General features: G+C 27.8%; 1 protein-coding gene across 4 annotated transcripts in view; it reads left to right on the top strand.

Moving 5' to 3' along the window:
* Positions 1-270: 270 nt before the first annotated feature.
* Positions 271-23,654, top strand: part of LOC136083949 (uncharacterized) — a 150,704-nt gene continuing 127,320 nt past the window's right edge. The window contains exons 1-4 of one of the 4 annotated variants that reach the window (XM_065803907.1): positions 271-350; positions 558-634; positions 15,463-15,975; positions 17,518-17,579. In XM_065803907.1, coding sequence (XP_065659979.1) covers positions 602-634; positions 15,463-15,975; positions 17,518-17,520 — 549 coding nt within the window. In that variant the 5' untranslated portion in view covers positions 271-350; positions 558-601 and the 3' untranslated portion in view covers positions 17,521-17,579. The other 3 variants (XM_065803905.1, XR_010640225.1, XM_065803906.1) reach the window with 3 other exon arrangements.

The following is a 23,654-nucleotide window of genomic DNA, read 5'->3' as shown; positions in this document are numbered from 1 at the left end:
AAGGTTTAGAAAAAAGATTTGCTAACTAAGATATTAACAACAACAAAAAAAAAAGATCCTTGTTGGCTATTATTTGCCAACTCCAATGCCCAAATTATCGTTGTAAAGGAGGGGGAGACACCTACGACGCGTCTCTTTGGGACGGCCCTTATGATAATGATGACGATAATGATGGTAATGATGATGATAATGTTTATTGATGAATGTGCTAAAAGAAATATTAAGTTTAATAAAATCAAAGTAAAAGTTAAATTTTCTCGTAAATTCACGTTTAGATTCATGAAGAAAATTGCGAATGTTTACCTCTTTGTTGTGTAAATCAATGTGGCATGAAAATTATGCGTAAAGAGGTTTGATTTAAGATTGAAATAGCTGTTTTATATTAAAAGTATCCTTTTTTACCGAAGTAAACGCTTGACTCATTAAAAACGTCTAAACAACGTCTATTTTACATCTATACATATTTAACATGTCTTTAATACGTCATTTAAAAGTCGTGTGTTTACTGAACATTTAATTTACTTGGGTAAAAACTTTATCTCTGAAACTTTTTATAGATGTCTTCCCATATTACTGATAGTTGCGCTAATACAATTATTCCATGTCAATATTTAAACATGGATGCAAGTTTAAGGTAAGAAATTAAGTTTTGAAAAATTTAAAGTTTTTATAATTTGAAAATTTAAACTAAATAAAATTTTTAAATAATAACAAGCGAGAAATTAGGTATATATCATCCTATATCATCAGTATATCAATCGGTTATATATCATCTGTATATATTGATACCTAACCACAACATTTCTTAAAAAAAATCAAAGTGATCAATAAGTTGAGTTTTTCATTTAAAATACGTTATTCAAAAACCTTTCAATTTCCAGTGGTTAAGTTTTCAGAATGTATGAACAGTCAACTAACTTTTATACATACCTTGATGAAAGGTTTAACTTATACATTGATAAAATTACTAGGAAAAGCAGTATTTTATTTAAAAGATTTTATATCAACGGCAAGTTTTAAAAATTTGACTACTATACTTGTACACAATTTGTTTTTACTCGTGTTTTAACTTTAAATTAAAAAAGTCAAAATAAAAGATATGGTAAAATCACTAACAATGAAAAAAAACTTCACTTGTTCTAAATGATTAGCAGGTCAAGGACAAAGTGAACACAAACAGCGCTTCCTTGCATATAAAAAGTTAAAAATTTACTATCAAAAAAGATTGCTTGTCAAAGCAAAAATATTTGGGCATTATATACATGGACGTGGTCTATCACTATAAAAATCAATAACCTTCACTTATAACTTTCATTTTGATTTAGTAAGTTTTAATACGATTCGATAACTGGAGACATTAAAAATGAGGAAATCGTCTACAAATATTATATTATTATGTTTAGTTTATTATTTAGAAAATACACATGAAAACTAACATTTAGAAAATACACAGTTTACAGTTCTCTTTAAAACCATTTTCTTTTTTGTACAACAAAAACAAATTGAAAGATTTCAGACTTCTTTTTTCAACTTGATGTCTTTTCTGGCGTCATTAGATTTTGCAGTTTAGGACTGAAAAATTTCTATTAAGACTTTTTATTGGTGATTTTTTATTTTGACAACCAAAAACTTTTAAACCAGGTTAGTTTTAATTCAACAACAACAAAAAATCTCAGTAACGAGGCGTTTTTTATTACTGTTGGTACAACATAATATCGGCAAGTATTCATACAGCTCACTACCATTTATTACTGCTTGGTCTCCGTATGCTAGCAATTATACTTTGTCTCAAAATCTTTGTTTTGTGATAAGAAATATCAATTTGTTAAATAACATCATTATGTGCGCCCTTGGCGCAGTGGTTTGAGTTCAGGCTTAGAACCAGTGTAGAAAGTAAATCATGAAGTGGAATCATTGAAGGTCTTGAATAGATAGTGGAGAAAAAAATCGTTAAAATGTAGTTGACATACTGCCCATTGTACTGCTTTTTGCTAATCTTCGGTTCGAGACAACTGTAAACTCCAGTATTTACAACAGTTTTATCACAGTTTTATCACAGTTTTATCACATTTTTATCACAGATTTATCACCACAAAACAAGAACATAGTTTTAACCTCCGGGCAAAGGCTTCAGCAAAGGCTAAACTTTTTTTTAGAAACTGATGTTTAATAACTCCTTTACTAATGCTCTTTGATAGTATTTATCAACCTTCTTACCTGTTGAAAATATTTTGTCACATTGACTATTAAAGGAAAGACCTGATATATAATTATTATCAATTTTCAAACTCTCAAGTTTAAGCTTTTCCATGGTTTGATACCTCTCACTAGCAAATTTGTTATTATCAATCTCTAAAGATGTATTCAATTCAGTGATTTGGCTTACGTAAAGCGTAACAGTGGCTTGAAGCAATACTCCAAATCTTTTAGTTATTGATGTCTTTGTAAGCTTTTTTTTTTGCATTTGCAGAAGAATGAAGTCGACTATATGTTTTTAGTCACTAGGTTTAATTTTCTCATCCTCAATAATTGCCTTATAATGTTTGAAAAACGCTGATGTTGATAAAGATACCATCAATGTGCAATGAGCTAAACGCAGTATATTTAGAACTAATAAAGGAATTATTTTCTATTTTTTCAGCAGGTACTAAGAGAATTATGGTTTTTTGCAAATCTAGACATCCAATGCACGTTAGGCAATTGTTTTCTAATCAAAGAAAAGTCTGTTCTTAATAGGAACCGTTGTTTTCTTTGGACATTATAAACAGGGCATTTTGGGCATTGGGTAAACTATTTATGTTTTTATTTACCTATATTTTAACTTTCAACATTATCTAATATATTATTTATGCATATATAAATTAGACAACAATTGTTTTTCCAAACATATGAGCCATCATTGAGTGGCGGCAAAAGTCAATTATCTCAAAAATGGATATACCGCATTTGAAAATACACTCTTCATATCAAGTCTGGAAACATAATATTCTTTTATTTTCAGACTTGATATCGTTATAGTTTTTTGATATAAACGAGTTTTGAAAAAATATAAATCAAGACCATAAGAAATTGAAATAAATGCATCTGAATATATCACGTGCTGCTTTACAAAAATAAATGGTGATGATGACAAAAACAAAATGTGGAAAAAATTTCTTTCTCCTTACAGCATTTAATAATATTTATTTCGTTAGAAGCATTCTACCCGAATGTATTGATTACTCAAAAATTAGGCAGCCTAATGTAGTAATAATAAAGCAATCAAAAGTTATACATTTCCTTGGTGTTTTCATTAGTGAAAATCTTAAAAGTAAAAGTCATATCGATACTTTATGGCACAAAGTTTGAAAAAATATTGAAGTATTGTAATAAGTAAGAAATTTTCTAAATAGACATGCATTTACTCGCTTTTTTTACTCGCTTATTCAACGCAATGTAAACAATGCAGATATTGCATGAGGTAGTACTAAAAAAAAAAATTAGATCAACAGAAGCATCTAGCACCATTAATAAACTTTAAAGACCGTTAAACTCATTTCAGACCTCTTTTATTGGAAATGAATGTTCTTAATATATATCAACTAAATATTTTTAATATCTTCTGCTTTATGTACAATGTAAAATAAATTTTATGCCTATATCCTTTCCAGATTTATATGCAATGAAACCAAAATTTGACCTAAGAAGTTTCAATCTTGTTCATATACATAATTTGCATATAAATTTTGGAAGACCTCTCATATCATATCACGGAGCTTTTTTTCGGAACCTAATAGTTTTAAAAAATTTTGATTTTTCTCGAAGTTGGAATTTTTGTTTATTTAAAAATAAATTTAAAAAAGTTATTTTCTTAATTGATAATATATTCGAGATCTTTTGAGCTTGATCCTCATTTCAATCCGTATGGTGTGATTTCTTAATGTAATATAAATATTATGAGGTTGTTTATATAATATTTAGGGGTGTCCCGAGTAAACTTTATACTGTATCTGTTATTCGGCCGGATAATAACTTCATCTGGTTTTTTTATATACCGGATTTCATGTTAATATCATTTTAAAATTGTAAAAAACCTAGAAATGTTATATTTTTAAATAATCTAATGTTAATGGTATCTTTATAATATTGTTATTACTAAGGGAAAGTGGTCCACAACGGGCCCCAAAGGTGAGATAGGCCCCTTTCAAATCTCTTGCTTGGACATTGATTATTACAAATTTAACTTTAGAATATTGTTCAGCTGACCATAAACATTTAAGTAAATCATCAGAAAAATGGCAAAATGAATATTTAAAAGTACAGCTTTTAAAATTTTATTGAGCTAAGTTTTTTTTAGTTCAACAATAGTTAAAATTATTGTCAAATTTAAAATTATTGTCAATGTAGAGAAACATATTTAGCCTTGATTGCTTTTTCTCATAAATAATGAAAATATTCTTTCAAAAATACAGAGGATGCAGGTGGTGCTAGTAAATTAAGTGCAAACTCTTTTAGCAGTGGAAACTTCTCTTCATGTTTCCAATAATTTAAAACTTTAGTCATTAGTTTTTTCTATAATTGAGTGATTAAAGAAAACATCATCTCCATGAACAGCTTTTTAAAAGGAGACTTGATCAGATTTTAACACGTTCTGAACTTCCTTGAGCAGCTGAAGAAGATTCAGTATTGATTTTTTTTCCTCTTCATACAAATTTCAATGAAACTTTTTTTGCGTAATTATGCAGCGGTGTTGAGCAAAATGACTTCTGACCAGATTTACTACACCCCTGCTTATCTGATTTCCACATGCAATGCATATTGCTCTGAAATCACAGCTATCATTAATTTTGAAAGGTTTTCAAACAAAGTTCGCCATTTTGTAGGTTTATCAAGATAATATTTTGTCATTATGAAGTATATATTTTAGGATTTGAATGACGTTATCCGGATATCCGATCAGATAATTTTAAATATCCTGGTATTCGATTTCCGGTCGGATAATGAAAAAATGTTATTCGGGACACTCCTAGTAATATTTATACGAAAAGTGTTTTATATTTGAAATTTGAGTTTTTAAATATTACCGTTTAACGGTATTTTTTTGTTAACGGTATTGTTGTTAACGGTACGCTATTCTATTCTTTAATTATTTGGGTATTTTCACAAAATATTTTTAAGCGTAAGATTAGCGCAAGTTTGGCGTTAATTCAAAAGTTACTAAGTTTTGTATTGACAAAACTTGCTTAGCAGCCTAATACAAAATTTAGAATTTATTTTTTGTAAGTTCAACTCTCAAATTATTTTATTTGCAAAACAAAATTTTATTTACTATGGGGCACTTTGATCTTATATACAGTTTTTTAGAAAATCAATAAAAAGTTGGCAATATAGCATAATTAAAAACACAGTTCTTCAAGTTTCCGCCAAGAGATTCACATTTAAAGTTTTGTGAACAAGTTTTTTCATCAGAAATTTTAAAAAATGTTAACCAAAAATTAAAAATTAAAATCGAAAATCAAATGTCGACAGACACGAGTTGTGCCACCATGCTGCATTGGATCTGGAAGCTTGCAGACAACATCATCTCTCATAAACTGGTACATTTTCTCACTGACAGAGATGAATTTATACGATTTTAATTTTTTTTTTAAATATTTTAGCATTCGCAAATTTTCTTTTTCACAGATTTGTCCAACATAATAAATAGTTTTCTTTTTTTTTATCAAATTTAACCAGAACAAAATCCTTCACATTCAGTGCATCAAAGTCAAAGTTCAGGTCTGATGATTCAAGTATCTGTTGAGAAAATATCATTTCAAGATCATTTTCACTGTCATCACTTTCAAGCGGTTGTAGACGTTGAATATTATCAGAATCATTGGAAAGTTCCATTGGTTCCATTGGACTTCAACTGCTGCACTAGTAGCATTTTTTTTTCTTATTTCTTTTTATCTTTCGAAGTCTCATTTATTCCGTAAATTCATCATCGGATTCTTTAAACTGAAGTCTGGTAGCAGCATGTTTTGTTTTAGGTTTTCTTGTGGTCTTTTTTGGATCTTTCTGAACCATGGAAACTTTGTTTTTTTTCCGTTTTTTTTTTTTTGTTTTTTTCTTTTGCCAAACAAATCTCATTTCGAACAGGAGTGTCTGTCAAAATTCTTGTTTTTTGTTGCCTACTTTAAATTGTTTTTTTTCTGGCTGGAGCCTTTGGAAAGGGTCTCAGAATTTCCGGTGTTACGATATTCAGGGTTGCTGTTACGGCAACAGATTGTGTTGCTACAGCAACAGAGGCTCCTGCTAATTCAGAAGAGTCTCTCTCATCCAAGTTAGCCATTTCCTGCAGATTTTGATTGGGTTAAGATATAATAGTTTCTGCAATATCTGCAATAATTTCTAAATGTTCAACGGTAGGAGTGGGTGCTGGACAATCGGTCACTGATACTGGCACAGAATTGTCATCTGTGAAAATGTCCAGATTGAATGGTTCGATCCCAGCAACTTTAAATCTAGATTCAATGCTTTTATTTTGTAATGGCTTTACCGTATGCTTCACACACAATCGGAACAATGTCATATATTCTCATCGGTCTGGTCCTGCTGATCAGCCATTTGCGGCAAGCCGCATTATAATATCTCTTGAGAGGCCCATACACAGATCTGCACAACGGTTGCAGCTTGTGACTGCAGTGTGGTAGAAAACTAAGCATGGCTGTTCCGTTTCCTTTCGCCAAATCGGGGGATGCCAAAGATTTATGACTCTCGTGGTTGTCTAGCACGAGAAGAACTTGACAATCTTTCAAAGAGTACGAATGTTTGATAAAATGTTTCAACCACTCGACAAAGGCATCTGATGTCATCCAACCAGATGGGTTAGAAAATCCTACGCATCCGGTTGGGCTATCTTTAATCATAAAATCTCGAAACTTCACCCTCGCAAAAACGAACAGTGGTGGTATTGAATTGCCAATCGCATTTACAGCACAGCAAGCTGTTACGAGAGTCCCTCTTTCTGCAGGTGTTATTCTCCCTACTTGTTTGACACCTTTACTAGCAGTAACCTTAACAGGCTTCTATACGGCTGTAAGTCCTGTTTCGTTCACATTGTAAAAGCTTTGTGGACCAAGCTGATCACGTTCTCGCGCTTCCCGGAGATTCCAAAAAAAACTCACTAACGATGAATCTGTTAAATGCTGTTGCTCTTGCAAAGCTGGTGGCTTTTGGAGCTCGTAAAGATAATTCTGGTTTGCTTTTCATAAAGCTCTGTAACCAATTGATGCCTCCATTTGTTCTTAATCCATGAATCCGGAGAAACTTTATTATTAGCAACAGTCATTTCATATGCTAATTGGCGAATTGTTTTCGTTGAAAGGCCATAGTTCGTCTTCGAATTTTTGAACAATAATCATTAACGTTTTTCAAATTTGATACAATAATTGTATATATATATCTTTATTTGTCACAAAAATGACAGTAACATAACAAAAGAACCTAGGTAAAAATACAAATTCAGTAAATCAATCAAAGAAACAGCATTAATTAATTAAACATGAAGAAAAACAACGTAAAACTAAATGAACGAGAAACAGTGACATAAATTTAGCAGCTATTTACAAATACAGACACTCAGAATAAATTGACCAAGCGACTGCTACGCACGGGTATCGAACCCCGACACCAAGCGTGCACCACTGCTCAATAGCCCGATCTTTTTCTTCGATGAGAACAGCATGGAAAACGTAAGACAAAAAATTACTCTTGTTCGCAATTATCTTATTTAAATGTTTTACCTTTCGTATTTACAATTTCAAATCAAGCGGCAGCTGATACATATTTATGTCTATCAAAAATTTAACAAAATTAAATCGAGTATTATTACTATATCTTGTTAAAATAATTTACTTTTTTATTTTTTATTATTAATTTTATTTATCTAGCAAATGGAAATATTTTGTTTTTGCCCAATGAATGCATTTCAATAGATATTCTAATGTTATTAAATACAACAAATTATACGTGTCATAATATTAGTATGGGGCACCTTGATCCTCAGATCAACAAGCCCCTTGTAAAAGAGATCAAGCAACCCCAATAGTTATACATCATGTAATAATGGCTGTATCTTGCTGATAAATATGATTCAACGGCGAAATCATAGCATAAAGTATACGTCAATAAAATACCTAGTGACTGCAGTTGATATTACTTTTATCGTGAAAATCAAACTTTTATTTCTTAAAATTTGTAAAATCGATTTTTTGACAAAACAATAACGAAAATAAATAGCCAGAAGTATATGCTGATAGTATCTTAAGAAGTCACGATATAATTGAAAATAGATTTTGTAGCGCTAAAAGATCAAGCTGCCCCACATATCAAAGAGCCCCCAATTCCCGCACTAATTTTTGTTAAAGTTCAACAAAAAGTAGTTTTGTAATTTATAACTACTTCTGAAAAGGAAGTAGTTAAGATTTAAGTTATTACAGCAAAAGAAATTCGTTTGCACATTTTTTTTTATTCATTTATTTACCCATAGAATTGAAAAAACTACAAACTTATTTATAATTTTACAAAACTAGGATCAGCGCCACTCGCGCAGTTAAAATCTAGTCATTGGAGTGATACCTTTATAAAATAAACAAACAAAGCAAAAATTAGTAATACAGATAGCGACCAAAAGAAGTCAAATCAAAATTAAAAAAAGAACAAAAATATTTAGAAAAGCAAGACAAATATAACGAATGAATGTGAAATAACGAATGAATGAGATAACAACGTTTGACGATCAGAATGATGAAAGAAAATAAAAAAGAAAACACAATATTTTTAAATATTATGAGACAAAAAAAAAATAACTTGAATAATAGCAACAAACATAAAGAGCAACAATAATAAAAATAATAAGCTAAAGACCACAAAAAAAATATTCGTCAACATAAATAATATACAAATGTTCACGTCAATATAAATTATGCACAAAATTACACAACAGTATAAACAAAACATAGAGATTCCTGACAATGTAAAAAGTACACATAATCAGACGGCATTGTAAACAATACACAAAAATACACGATAATATAAGCAATCCAAATAACATAAATGAATAAAACTTAAAAAATGTTATTTTTGTTTTCTTTTAATAACGTTTTTTATTTTCGAAATTGTCGCGAACATTTTTATTCTTTTAACTTAGCGTTTAGTTCTACTGTTTATTTGATATTTTTCTTCGATTTTTATTCTTTAATATTTTCATTGCTTTAACTTTATTTCACCGTTAAAAAAATGCTTCCTCCAATTGCGATGTCATTGCAAAGTAAATTAGTATTGGGAATAATATTGGGAATATTAGAATAATATTTGTTTGTACAACAAACAAATATTATTCTAATGTTCTTCAAATGAATGAGCTGTAAGGTGTTGCAACTAAAACTTTTAGTCCGAAGGGGAAAAAAAAAATCCCAATATTAAGTTTAATTGAATAGTTTAACGTTCAATAAAGTATGTTTATAATGTATCTGGGAAACATATAAATGTATAATAATACATTTATATATAAATATATAAAGGACCCGTAAAATACAAGTCTTGGTAAATCACCTTTTCTATACTTATTCCTTACTTCAATATGTTTTAGTGAGCGGTAGAAAAATAACACCTCATAAATAAAATTTTGGACAAAATTTAAAAATTAATATTTTAAGATTTAATAAGTTTTATTATTTCATATTTCAACTGTTAATATGTTAGTATACGTAGTTTATAAATATATTAAAATAATTATTTCAAATAACATATTTAGCAATATTATAAAGTTTTTTTGAAAGATATTTTATTTATGTAAGGAAAATTTCTTTATTACTTAAAAAGCTGCATTTAGAAAAGTTGAAAAATGCAGTAATATATATTTTCGTTAATAGCGATGTTTGATACCTATAATGCAAGTTATAACAATACCTTTTTACCTATTATGGTGGTTAAAAAAGTTTTCAATTTGAAATTTGTATCCGCTTTGTGGAAGATTGTCTATGTACAAAATTTCAGTATGATATCTCATTTGGCTCATAAAATATTGCCATTTAACAACAACAAAGTATTTTGCAAAAAATGCTGAGTCAGAATAAATAAGAAAATTGAATGCTGAATTTTTCAAGAACGGTATAGGGTTGGAGGTTCCAAATTTCAGATTTTCTTAATTTACATAAACCCTATAACATATAAAAAAATTAGCAAAATCCAAAACATGGGGTGACATTTTTTTTTTTTTTTTTTGCTGATTTGACATGGAATTGCTCATCAATCTTGCTGATTAAAAGCCGGTTTGCGCAAATAAACAAATCTATTTTTAACAAAGACATTGGTTTATCAGTTTGAAAAGAAACTAGATAAAAAAAAAAAAATAGAAAAATTGAAAATAACAATTTGTAGTTTTTTCTCAAAATTTTAAAAATAATATTTAAAAAAGAAAATCTCAAAATATTTCAATACTTTTGTAATAAAAAAAAATATATTATATAAAAAGCAATAAAATTGCATCTGAATTAAATATTACCTACCAAGGAATATATATAGACAGCCACTAATTTCTTCAAAAAACTTTGACTTTAAAGAAACTAAAACTTTATTTGTTCGAGCACTTAAATGTTCAAAGTTGGTGTTTTGCCCTGGTTTACCAAGTCCAAGTTGCTTGCTCTTTGATAAAGACTTCCAGTAGTCAACAACTAAAAATACTTTTGACCAAACCTCAATTGTTTTCTAGGCAACACTTTGATTTTCAGCCGGTCGAGTGCCACAAAATATAAAAATAAAATCTGAATTCATTGAAATCTAAAGCATTTTTTGCCATCTGCCATCCATTGAAACTTGAAGCATTTTTTCAGGATTTAAATCAGTCATGTAGGATTTAAACATATTTAGAACATCTGGAGCTGCAGCTTTTCCTATGAACTCTGAAGTATAATGTCTGGTACAAACAGTATTCCTCTGTTCATTCTAATGACGCTCATGTAAGTGAATTTGACCTTTCTTTACAACTATATTGTAAGCCAAAAAAAACATACAAACTATATTTTTTTGATGAGTCTTGTATATATATATATATATATATATATATATATATATATATATATATATATATATATATATATATATATATATACAAGACTCATCAAAAAAACATAGTTTGTATGTTTTTTTTGGCTTACAATAAAGTTGTAAAGAAAGGTCAAATTCATATATATATATATTTATATATATATATATATATATATATATATTTATATATATATATATATATATTTATATATATATATATATATATATATATATATATATATTTATATATATATATATTTATATATATATATATATATATATATATATATATATATATATATATATATATATATATATATATATATATATATATATAGATATATGTAAATATGTATATATATATATATATATATATATATATATATATATATACATATATATACATATATATATATATATATATATATATATATATATATATATATATATATATATATATATATATATATATATATATATATATATATATAAGTGTATAGATATATATATATATATAAATATATATATATATATAAATATATATATATATATATATATACATATATATATATATATATATACATATATATATATATATATATATACATATATATATATATATATATATATATATATACATATATATATATATATATATATATATATATATATATATATATATGTATATATATATATATATATATATATATACATATATATATATACATATATATATATATATATATATTTATATATATATATATATATATATATATATATATATATATATATATATATATATGTATATATATATATATATAAATATATATATATATATATATATATATATGTATATATATATATATGTATATATATATATATATATATATATATATATATATATATATATATATATATATATATATATATATATATATGTAACAAAAGTATTGGATTTTAACTCATTAAAGAAGTAACTATACGCTTTTCTATAGATAAGTATAATCCATTTACTTCAATAAAATTTTTTAGAAAGTAAAAAAAAAGGAAAGTAAGGAAATATTAAGGAGAGCAGTCAAATTTGAAATTTTTTAAAGTTATTTAAAGATTTTTGAGGAGATTTTTTTTTAAGAGTGTTTAAAGTTTTTAAGTAGGATTGGGAACCCTGATGATGATTTCGAGTTAATTTTTGTTAAAAATAAAAAAAAAAAAAGGTAGAGTATGAAACACGTTAGAAAATAGGCAGCACACGTTGTTAAACGAGTAGTGAGAAACTTTACTTGTAAAATAATTTGAAAGCTCAAAATGTTTCTGAAGGACATGTTAACTGTTTGAACAACCGATTGACTCTGTTTATGTGGTAAGAACTAAGAGTTTTTTAAATTTAATTTTAAAATCAAAGCCTTTTATTAAAATCTTTTTCTTTAACTATGATTTTATTGATACTGCCACAAGTACTATTTCTTTCAAATAACATACAATGCAAAGACAGTAAACGTGTAACGTAAAATCTGTATTGAGAGATGATTTTAAGTTTCTATTTGAGTTAAGCAAAGAATGCATAATTTGCAAGAATTTTGGCCAATATTCAAACAATCATTGAGTACAAATATCTTAATTTAATACAGCTTTCTACCTTAAAAGGGTGAAAATTATACCCAGCAGACACATCTCTCTGGAAGTTAACAAAACCTTTTCTTTCAGATAAATCAGGTCACTCTAACAAACATATCACTTTAGTAAAAAACATCACCTGTGACAACTCTTTATTGATTAATATTTTTTAATAACTATTTTATAAACGTCGCAGTGCTATCTAGTAGCACAAACTTAATACGTTCGTCTTTATTTTCTTGCTTTATAGACACAATTGATGCAGTTATCAAAAAATGTACTGATCAACCCAGTATTGTAAATATAAAGAAAAAATTTACTACGTGTACACATAGTTTCCAGTTTCATCAAATCACAGATCATAATATTACAAAAATAATAGGGTCTATAAATAATAAGAAAAAGACAAGTGGTGATATATCAACTTATATGTTAAAATCTTATATTGTTCACTTTACGAACAGTCTTACAGATTGCATAAATAATAGTATCCATGATGGTAAAAACCCGTCATTTCTAAACATGGCTGATGTTATATTATGTTTTAAGATGATTGACCCAACTGATAAGTCGAATTACCATCCAGTTAATATTTTACCAGCCTTTTCTAAAGTTTTTGAAACTATTTTATATGAATTTTTGCTATTTTCTAATCCTAGTTTTGATAAACTTTTGTGTGGTTTCTGAAGAGGTTATGGTACTCAACATGTTCTTTTTTTGTTCCTTAATAAGTGGCATGATTATAATAATAGTGGAGACGTTGTTGGATCAAGATTAATAGACCTCTCAAAAGCATACGACCATATCTCGCATGACTTAAATAAAATTGCTAAATTAGACGCTTGTGGTTTTTCGAAAGAAATTCTTAATCTCTTGCTATCCTATATTTTTCGTCATAAACAAAGGGTAAAAATCTTCAGCCTCAAATTGAGTGGGTATATTTTTGGAAGTGCCTCAAGGGTCAATCCTTGGACATATTTTGTTCGATAACTTTATAAATGATTTATATTTATATATTAAAGATACAGAACGTTGTTATTTTGCTGATGATAACACTATTTATGCTTGTGATTATAGCTTTGAGGAGGTTATTTTTCATTTGCAAAAAGAAGCAACCAATACCATCAATTGGTGTCAGTTAAACTCGATGGTTACGAACCCAGATAAGTTTTAATTTTTTTTGTTGGTTCATAAAACACAAAAAATCTATCACTAAAAATAGATATTATATGGGTTTTTGCCTCCGATAAGGTAAAAACTACTTGGTATAACAATTGATAAAGATCTAAAGTTTGGGGAACACATTAATCAGTTATGCAGTAAAGCTAATTGTAAACTTTTGCCCTATGACGCATAAGAAATTTTTTATCCCGTGATAAATCTATTTTGCTGTTTAATGCTTTTATTTTGTCTAACTATTCTTATTGTCCATTATATTTGATGTTTTGTTCAGAAAAAGATGACAAACAAATAAATAGAATTCATAAAAATTCCTAAAGTATAGTCTGTAAAAGATTTGATTTGTCTCTGGGTGAATTATAAAATTTTAATAATAGTCCAAGAATCCATATAAAGAACTTAAGATTTCTTATAATAAAAACTTTTAAATCTATTAATTGTTTAAATCCAATGTTTATAAAAAACTTTTTTACAATAAAAAATTTTAAGTATAAACTCCGTTGTAGCAAAAACTCATTCTACCTCCTAAATGCAATAGCGGTGTAGTGGTAGAGCGCTCGCTTCATAAGCGAGAGGTTCTGAGTTCAATCCCCACCACGTCTCTGTTAGTACCACCTTAAACTCGTTTCTCCGCGCAGCGCCTTGTTTATCAAGGTTCGTGTTTCGGAGTTATAGAGTTGAGAGAGGATTATACCACAAATAAGTAGCCTCCTCATTTATAGTGGCCTTCTCGATCTTCTCGGAGGTGAATTAAGAAAAAAAAAGAAAAAAAAAAGGACATACCTCCTAAAGTCTCCATATATAATGATTCATGCTGTACGTTATATAGTGCCACCACGCTCTGGAACACTCTAAATAGTGAGACCATGTCCGCAAAAAGTCTTGAGGTGTTTAAATAACATATCAAGAATTGGTATGGTAATAATTGTATTTGCAAAACTATTTGTTTTTAAAATCTTGTTTTATTTTATACTGATTTATATCTTTAGCTAAGATTGTATTACTATAATTATTTATTATAATTATATATAATCATAAATGTTTTTTTACTAAAAAATTGTTTTAAACTAAAACAATTGTAAATTTTCATGACATTTTTATTTTTTATGATACAATTGTAATTATTGTATGACATTTATATGTGTGTGTGTACTGTCTATAAAGTTAAATGTGTTGATTTAAATTAGTTTTAGTGTTAACTAAAACTAGTTTAAATCATGTTAAAATCAACTTGAAACAAAATTTTAAATAAAAAAAAAAACAACCTTACTGAGCATATATTAAATATTCTACCCTGAGTCAGAAACTTTTAATTCTTTTTTTAGTGTGTAAATTTGTGATGATTAGCTTCATTATAGTAATGACTTTTTAATTTCTCTTTCATGTTTGTTAATTGGATACTTTCAATGGCAAGAAGGGGCGGTAGAAAACAACAGTAAATCACGGATGTCGCGTTGTTTAATTTTTTTTCTCTTCTTTTCTTTCTACAACTTTTGAATCAGTTAATGAACTGTTGATTTTGTTTTGATATGTGTAATATAGATATTTTCTTATCTTAATTTTTATTAAAATAATTAGTATATTTGCTATATTAAAAAGGGAATAAGAAAAGAACTTGCAACACACGCCGATTCTTCAATGCAAAACCATCTTTCAATGGCAATATCAAAATTGGACACACTTGAAAACAAAATTACGTTAACAGTGGATACACTTGAAAATAAAATTGCGTCAAAAGTGAATGCACTTGAAAATAAAATTATGTTAACAGTGGATGCACTTGAAAATAAAATTGCGTCAAAAGTGAATGCACTTGAAAATAAAATTATGTTAACAGTGGATGCACTTGAAAATAAAATTGCGTCAAAAGTAGAATCACTTGAAACCAAAATTGCGACGAAAACGGTTGCACTTGAAAATAAAATTACCTCGACAGTAGAATCATTTGAAAACAAAAACGCGTTAGAAGTGGTTGCACTTGAAAATAAAATTACATCAACAGTGGATGCACTTAAAAATGAACTTATTTCAAAAGTGGATGCTCAAAAAGATGAAATCATGTTCCATGAAAAAAATTTGGAAATAACAATGGCCTTTCTTGCAGTTAAAATGGTAAGAAAATGATTTAAATAAAAATTTGTTTCAAAGTAGATAAAATATAAAAACCAAAAATTGACAAAAAATATATGTAATAATCAACTACTTACTAATTGCGGCCAGCCGTGAATGTGTTTTGCTCAGAGTTTAAAAGTAAAACTTATAATATTTAATATATAAAAAAATAAAAAAGTAAAAATTGAACATGCATTAAAATAAATTTATTAGAAAAAATTGAAAAAATAAAATTTTTTTAATGAAAAAGACATATAGTTATAATTTTTGAAGTTATTTAAAAAGAAAGTATTCTTGGGCAATCAAATTAATTGTATAAAGTTCCAATTTCAAAAACCGTTTTAGGTACGGTAGAGAGGGGCTAATTGAGCAATTTTTACTAAATCTAACAGATCTCATGAACGTTGTGTCGGACTTACATAATTTTTTCAATAAAAATTATGTAAGTCCGACACAATTTTTTTAATTTAGCATGCTAAAAATATGTTAAGAATAAAGTATAGTTTTTGGTTTTTTTTTAAACATATTGCCAAAATTTTGCAGAGCTGTTTAACCTGTACCAGCGGGGTAAGTTAAGCAATAGTGTGTAGCAAGTTGAAAAATCAACAAACAAATGAATATGTATGGTACGAAACTTAGGTGAACCATCAATAAAACTTTCACTAACAGTAAACGTGTGTATAGATTATCACCTTTTTATTTTATACACTTTAATGACGTAAGTAAAAAAAGTGAAAAATTTAAATAGGAAGAAAGTCTTATAAAATATAAAAATATAATTTTATACAATTATCTTCACCTTTGAAGTCCGATTTAAAAACTAATTTTAAAAATATATGTAAATAATGTACCGCTCTATTATTTCTCATCAAAGTTGTGATCTGCAAATTTGTGTTCGATGGTTCAGTTTAATTTATTTTTTCAAAGCTGCTCAACTTACCCTTCTGGACAAGGTGACGCATTAGTTGTGTTTTAAAAAGAACAGTAAGACTTAAGAAAAAACAGTTAATTTTAATTAAAGTAATCTTAAATAAAGTGTGATGAAATGGTAAATAATCAACAATTAAGTGATAGCAGATATAAAAGTTAATAAGCATGCAAGAGAAATACAGCATAAACATTTTTTTACTTTTTGGTCCAAAATTGAAAAATTGCTCATATATCTTACTCAATAGCTTTTCAGCTATGTTGTGTTTACATTTTAATTCCCTAATTTTCATCTATTAGAAGTGATAATTCTCATCTATTAGATCTATTAGATCTATCGTCATGTGATGCATAGTTTTTGAGATATTTTAACTGCCCAACTTGCTTAACTAGCCCCGCTCTACCCAATAATGGTTTTATCAGATTCAAAAAACAAGGCTGTAAATTTGAGTGAAGAACTTAATAAGACTTAAATCTGCAAAAGAAAATTTTTTACTGATATTTGGGTGGTATACGTTGTTTTGGGAACAGCGAAAACGACTAAAATATGTATATTTATAAATGAAAAAATAATTTTATGTAAATTTTTAAATACTTAATAAATATTATGTTTAGTGATAAGGAAACTTCATGTTTGGTTCAAAAAGTTGAAAATGACAAAATAGAGATTTCGTGAAGTTTGTTTTTTTTATCATAATTTTTTATTTTTCAATGAGGTAACTTTATTTTTGTAAAGAACTTTATTATGATTTTGACTTTGCAAAAGCAAAAAAAAAGATCAAATATTATCTTCTTTTAGGATTTGGTTGTTTAAATAAAAAATATTACAAAAAGTATAACTTTTTCGGAGAAAACATTTTCATTAAAAAAAACACACACAACTTATATGATTGATTTTGGTGTCATGACAGTCCGTTACCACGACCATGGGTTGTGGTGAGTCTGTTCCACACCCGATTATTTCTAAACTTGTTCGTAATTTGGTCTCTATACTTTAATTTATTTTAGTAAAGGGCAAAAAATTAATGGATTTAAAGTTCAGTTTAACAATTTAATTTTTTTATTATGTATTTGGTAAACAATTAATTTACGTATGAACTATACTTATTTACTTCAGTATCTTTAACATAATAAAAGTAGCTTTAACACGTATGACAGTTGCGTAACATTTCTTCAGGAACTTTTAGAAACTTAGGCTAACATCCTATTTTAACGCTTTCATTAAGATTCATTTAAAAAGCTAATTTGGACAAAATTGGAAAAACGGACCGAAAAGATCTACTTATTTCAAATAACTTTTCAGTAAAAAAAACTCTTAACATTTGTTAGGAGCTTTTTTTACAGAATTCATTCAATTAAGCAGTTTTTACTGCCAAGTTAGACAAATAAATTAATAAATCTGTTGTTTGTGCCGAAAATTGATACTTAATGCAAATGGAAACCGTCTCGATCGTAATAAGGTGATAAAAGTATAAATGGTTTCCATTCATATGTAAAAAATAACAGAAACATAAAAAACAAAGCAAAAATAGCCAATATATCCATTCAAAACAATAACTCCAAATATATAAAATGAAGAAGTTAATAATAATAAAAAAATTAATAAGAAAGGAAAAATACATTTTCCTTGAGATAAAATAAAAATGAAAACTTACATTCATTATAAAAAAGTATCAAAAATACTTATAAAAACAATTTAAATTGATATACTGTTTCATTATTATATAGCTTTAAGTAAATGGTATAAAAATTATTAAACTTCGTTATAGCTTTTTGAATACAATCAACATTCAGTACATTTCTTAAATTTTGCTATTTAGGAACTTTGTTATGTACTCTATGTATTCATTTGAAAACTCAAAAATGTGAGTAATCAGATAACAAATAAGAAACTTACTATGCAAGGTGGTTTTTCTTTTGTGAAAGTTTCAAGATTTAATTTTGTATTAATGCCAGTTTGTATTAACAACTCTTTTTAAAAAGCAAAGCTAAATATAAATGATCAAAATAAGATAAAGGTTTGTTTTTATTTGAAAACTGAACCCCTTAGCTTTTAATGATTGACTTTATGTAGCCAGTTTCAGTAATAAAACTACCCAATAATCATTTTAAACTAAAGACAGCAACGTAAAAATAAACCAAGACATCTATTAACACCACAATAACATCACAAAATTAATAAATAACAAATAGTTTGACTCAGCCTTTAGGAATCCCTAAAAAAATAAATATACGCACACAAGTGAGAAAAAAATATTTGTACGAATAATGACTCACCCTAAGTAAAACAGAGCGTAGAGCAATTGATGAATGATACCTTTAATGTTTTAATTATTTGATGGGAAAAAAAATATATTTCAAGCATTTTCAGAAAAGTGTTTGGATATCCGTAAAGAATCAAAATTTATAGATATATATATGATTCTGGAACTATCCAGGAAAAGATTATCTCTGAATTTAAGAATAATTATAAATACAGCATTTGAGATGTTATCATTCCATGATATACCTTTTTATGCATGTTTATCAAACTTAAAAATCAAATTATCCAATGATTTGGTTCTGGAACATGCTTCATAGAATTTATGAAAACTAAGACATTTTAAGATTAATATCAACTTTATTGAAAGTTTAACCTTGACTTTTTTTTATTGTCATTGAGTATTGTTAAGAAAAGTGTCTTATTTAAATAATTTATATAAACAAATATTATTTTCTTATTTAATATATATATATATATATATATATATATATATATATATATATATATATATATATATATATATATATATATATATATATATATATATAAATATATATATATATATATATATATATATATATATGTATATATATATATATATATATATATATATATATATATATATATATATATATATATATATATATATATATATGTATATATATATATATATAGATACATACTTTTGAAGATTATTTGTTTTGCTTTTTAACCTTTGAAGCACTGTAACAATAATTTTATCATTCAATGCATTCTCCTTTATGGAAAGATAAGATATTTTCACACTGCTTATTTAATGTTATAGATGAATCCTAAAGATTTCTGTGGATCTTCAAAGAAATTAAAAATTCCATTTAGAGAAACTGTTTTCCCTGTTGACCAACCTCAGATCTATCGTGTAAATCTGATGAAGACTTTATTATATCCGAGTCAGATTTAGAATATGCTAATTCAGAATCAGATAGTGATGTTTTTGATTGTAATGAACAACAACACGTACCATAGTTCCCATTAGATAAAACACATTCGCTACTGCAACCACCAGTACGCCAACCGCAGAAAAAAAAAACGAAATCTTATTCGGAAGATATAAAAAGTTGATGATGCTGAGCAAATAAATCTTCCATTTCAAAACAGTAACAATGAAGAAGATGATGGTAATATAACCTCAGATGAGCCGATGTCACATGTACCAAGATTTCTAACTGATTTCTTTAAAATATTGTTGATGAGCCTATTAAAAATGCCTCACAAAAAAATATAGAGAAGAGTTTACATTCGGACAAAAATGAACGAGAGTAATTTATTGGCATTTTGTATTTAATGAGTATTGCAAAGCTCCCATCAACACATATGTACTCGAGCAATGAGATGTATTTTGAAAAAGTTGCCTCAGTGATGACATTAAACCGGTTTGAAAAAATAAAGTTGTTTCTTCATTTCCATGACGACATTCAGCCTCCAGAAAACTGTACCAACAAGCTTTACAAGATACGTCCAATTGTCAACATGCGGAAGGAATCTTTCATTAGCTTGAAACATGAAGAAATTATGTGTATTGATGAACAATTTGTTCCTTTCAAAAGAGGATCCTCTTTAAAACAATACAATCCTCAAAAACATAAGTTTTATATCTTGGCTAGTGTTGATGGACTTGTTCATAATTTTAAGATAGATTCAGTTTCAATTGATGTTTGTAAAGGACAGTTTGATTTGGAAGCGTCGTGAAATATTGTGATGCACTTGTTAGTACCAAGGTAAGTACCAAATGTACCAAGGCACATAAATGGCACAAGCTATTCTTTGACAATTGGTGCACTGGATTGGAACTAGTGAAAACACTTTACGATCAAGGCATAGCATGCCCAGGAACAATGCGTACAAACAGACTCCTAAATGTCAATATGCCCACTGATGGTGAATTAAAAAAAGAAAGCAGAGGTCGAACTACCATCAGGGTTGCTATAGTTGATAATGTTGAACTTCGTGTTGTCAAATGGTTTGATAACAGGGGTGTTGCATTGCCAACAAGTTATGAGGGGGTGAATCCAATAACCATTGTTAATGGCTAGGATAGAAAGTCCAAGAGATTTTTTTCAGTCAAACGACCATCTACGGTTACTACGCACAAAAAATATATGGGGGGAGTAGATCTCCTTGATGGCATGCTGGGTCTGTACAAGATCAATATTCGATCCAAAAAGCCGTATCACAAACTCATTTGGCATTTTCTTGACTTGATTGTAGTGCAAGCATGAATACTCTATTGTAGAAAATGGCGCAAGCTTTAAAGAAAGATATTCTCCAACATGAAAACATGAAAAAGGCACAAGCTTTAAAGAAAGATATTCTTCAACTTCGCATATTTAAACTAATAATTGGCAAAGACTTAGTCCAGTTTAAAAAGGTTTTAAATAGGAGAGGACGACCATCCATTTCTTTTAACCATCTTAATAGAGCAAAAAAGAGAATGGATCCTGCTGCAAATATACCTGAGCCATCCACTATAAAAGATAATATTGGTCATTTTCCTTCTATTGTAGATAAAAAGGGTCGTTGTAAATACCCAGGCTGCACTAAAATAACAAAAGTTTTTTGTGACAATGGTAAAGTTCACTTATGCTTTACATCTCATTCAAATAGTTTTAGAAATTTTCACGAGTAATCTGTTAAAACTAAATTCTGTATGCCTTGGATTTTATTTTGATTTTACTAGATGGTGAAATATAATAAAGAAACAAAAAAAATAGACTTTTTGTTCTTTTGACTTTTATTTGCCATCTTAGAGTGATCAGATTTGATCCAGGCGGAGCAAATTTAATTTATGAACACCATGATGATGTAGTTTATTGTCTTTTGAATTCTTGAATATGTTGGTGGCAAATTTATGATCATAACTTCTTTGGAAACCGTATTCTTGGATCTTGGTCGGTGTAATGGTTCTAATGGTTTTAAATTATTATCATCACTACATCGGGGGGCCTAAAAGCAACAAAGTCCAAAATCCACTTAATTTCTGAGGTACACACATTTTTTTGATCCCTCTTTGTTTTCTTGGACCTAAAGGTTTTGTCATTTATTCCATTTATTTCTTTATTCAATTTGATTTTCCTTATTCAATTTTTTCCTTTTTCCTATATGCCCAGGTTATTCCCAAATTGTAACCAAAAATCCCTAAAGCCTAAACCAATACACGACTCTAATACCTGTTTTATATGTTTTCCTTTTAGAAACCGTTCGTCAATTTCCATTCACTTTGCAACAAGTTCACCTGGAGAGAATGGCACATTGAAGGACGTTGTACCCGCACCCAATGCTTCTCGGCACTACAATCCGAGTATCAAGGACCCCATGACTTCTCCTCACTACAATCTGCATTTCAGCACCACAATCTCACCGTGAACCTCAATCCCATCGATCCAATTGATTTCCTCATAAACCACATTCGCCACGTCGTCATCCGCTTCACCGCGGATAATCACATTCATGCCGGCTCGCTGTACAAATTCGTATCGAATTTACATAAAAAATATAATAAGCAATAATAATGTTTTACTTGTGGGGTTACATTAATTAAACCCATATTAACACTTATTATTAACACTTCAATGTATTATTCTTTTTTTAACTTAAAATGATTTTTTTATATCCAAAGCATAGTCTGTAAGACTTTCGGAAGTTAACTAGCCAAAGTTTTATATTTAATGTCTTAAATATGTTGTTGCTGTATTGCATAAATACATATATATATAAAAGTCAGGTGCGCAAACGTGCAGTTACCACTCATAATGGGCCCTAATTATATATGTATAACAACCGCTTCGTGTTTTTAACAAAGAAAAAAGTTTTTTTAAGTTACCTTATCCGTTGCAGGGTTTCCATTTTTGTCCTTTCCATTTTTTTTCCCTTTCCGAGATAACTCTTTTAACGGATTTCGTCAAGGTAAAACAATGCAAAAACTCCAAATAACAACCCAATAGCAAATAGGGTGTGTCATACTGTAGGATTTTTTTTAAAAAAAGTAATAACAAAAACCCTCGAGAAAGAAAACATCGAACAGCTAATTTAAAAATAAAGTCAAAAATAAAAAAAATGATGTTAAGCTACTGAGAATTGTGTTTTAAAATTGCATATTTATGACCAGATAACATTCCATAAAGAATACAATGGTAAAAATTAAAATAAACGAATTTAACAAGCTTTCAAGCTCTAGTCAAAGTAATTACGACTACGGCTTCCATATATTTTATATCTGCGATCCTTATATTCCATATTTACCATCAAGAAAATAACCAAGGTAGCAAAAATTCAAAAATCTATGACAAAAATAGAGACAAATAGTAAAAAACGAGTTAGTACGTCATTACCTAACCGGTAAATGCCTGATAGAGTAAATGATATTATGAATAGATAATACTATGAATAGATATGAGAAAAACTGTTGATGTAATAACTATACTATTGGAATAGATGTTCAGTGATGTACAGG

This window comes from Hydra vulgaris, chromosome 08 (assembly GCF_038396675.1).
Source record: "Hydra vulgaris chromosome 08, alternate assembly HydraT2T_AEP".
Lineage (NCBI taxonomy): Eukaryota > Metazoa > Cnidaria > Hydrozoa > Anthoathecata > Hydridae > Hydra > Hydra vulgaris.
The sequence above is the reverse complement of the archived record's forward strand: the minus strand, read 5'-3'. Positions and strand labels throughout refer to the sequence as shown.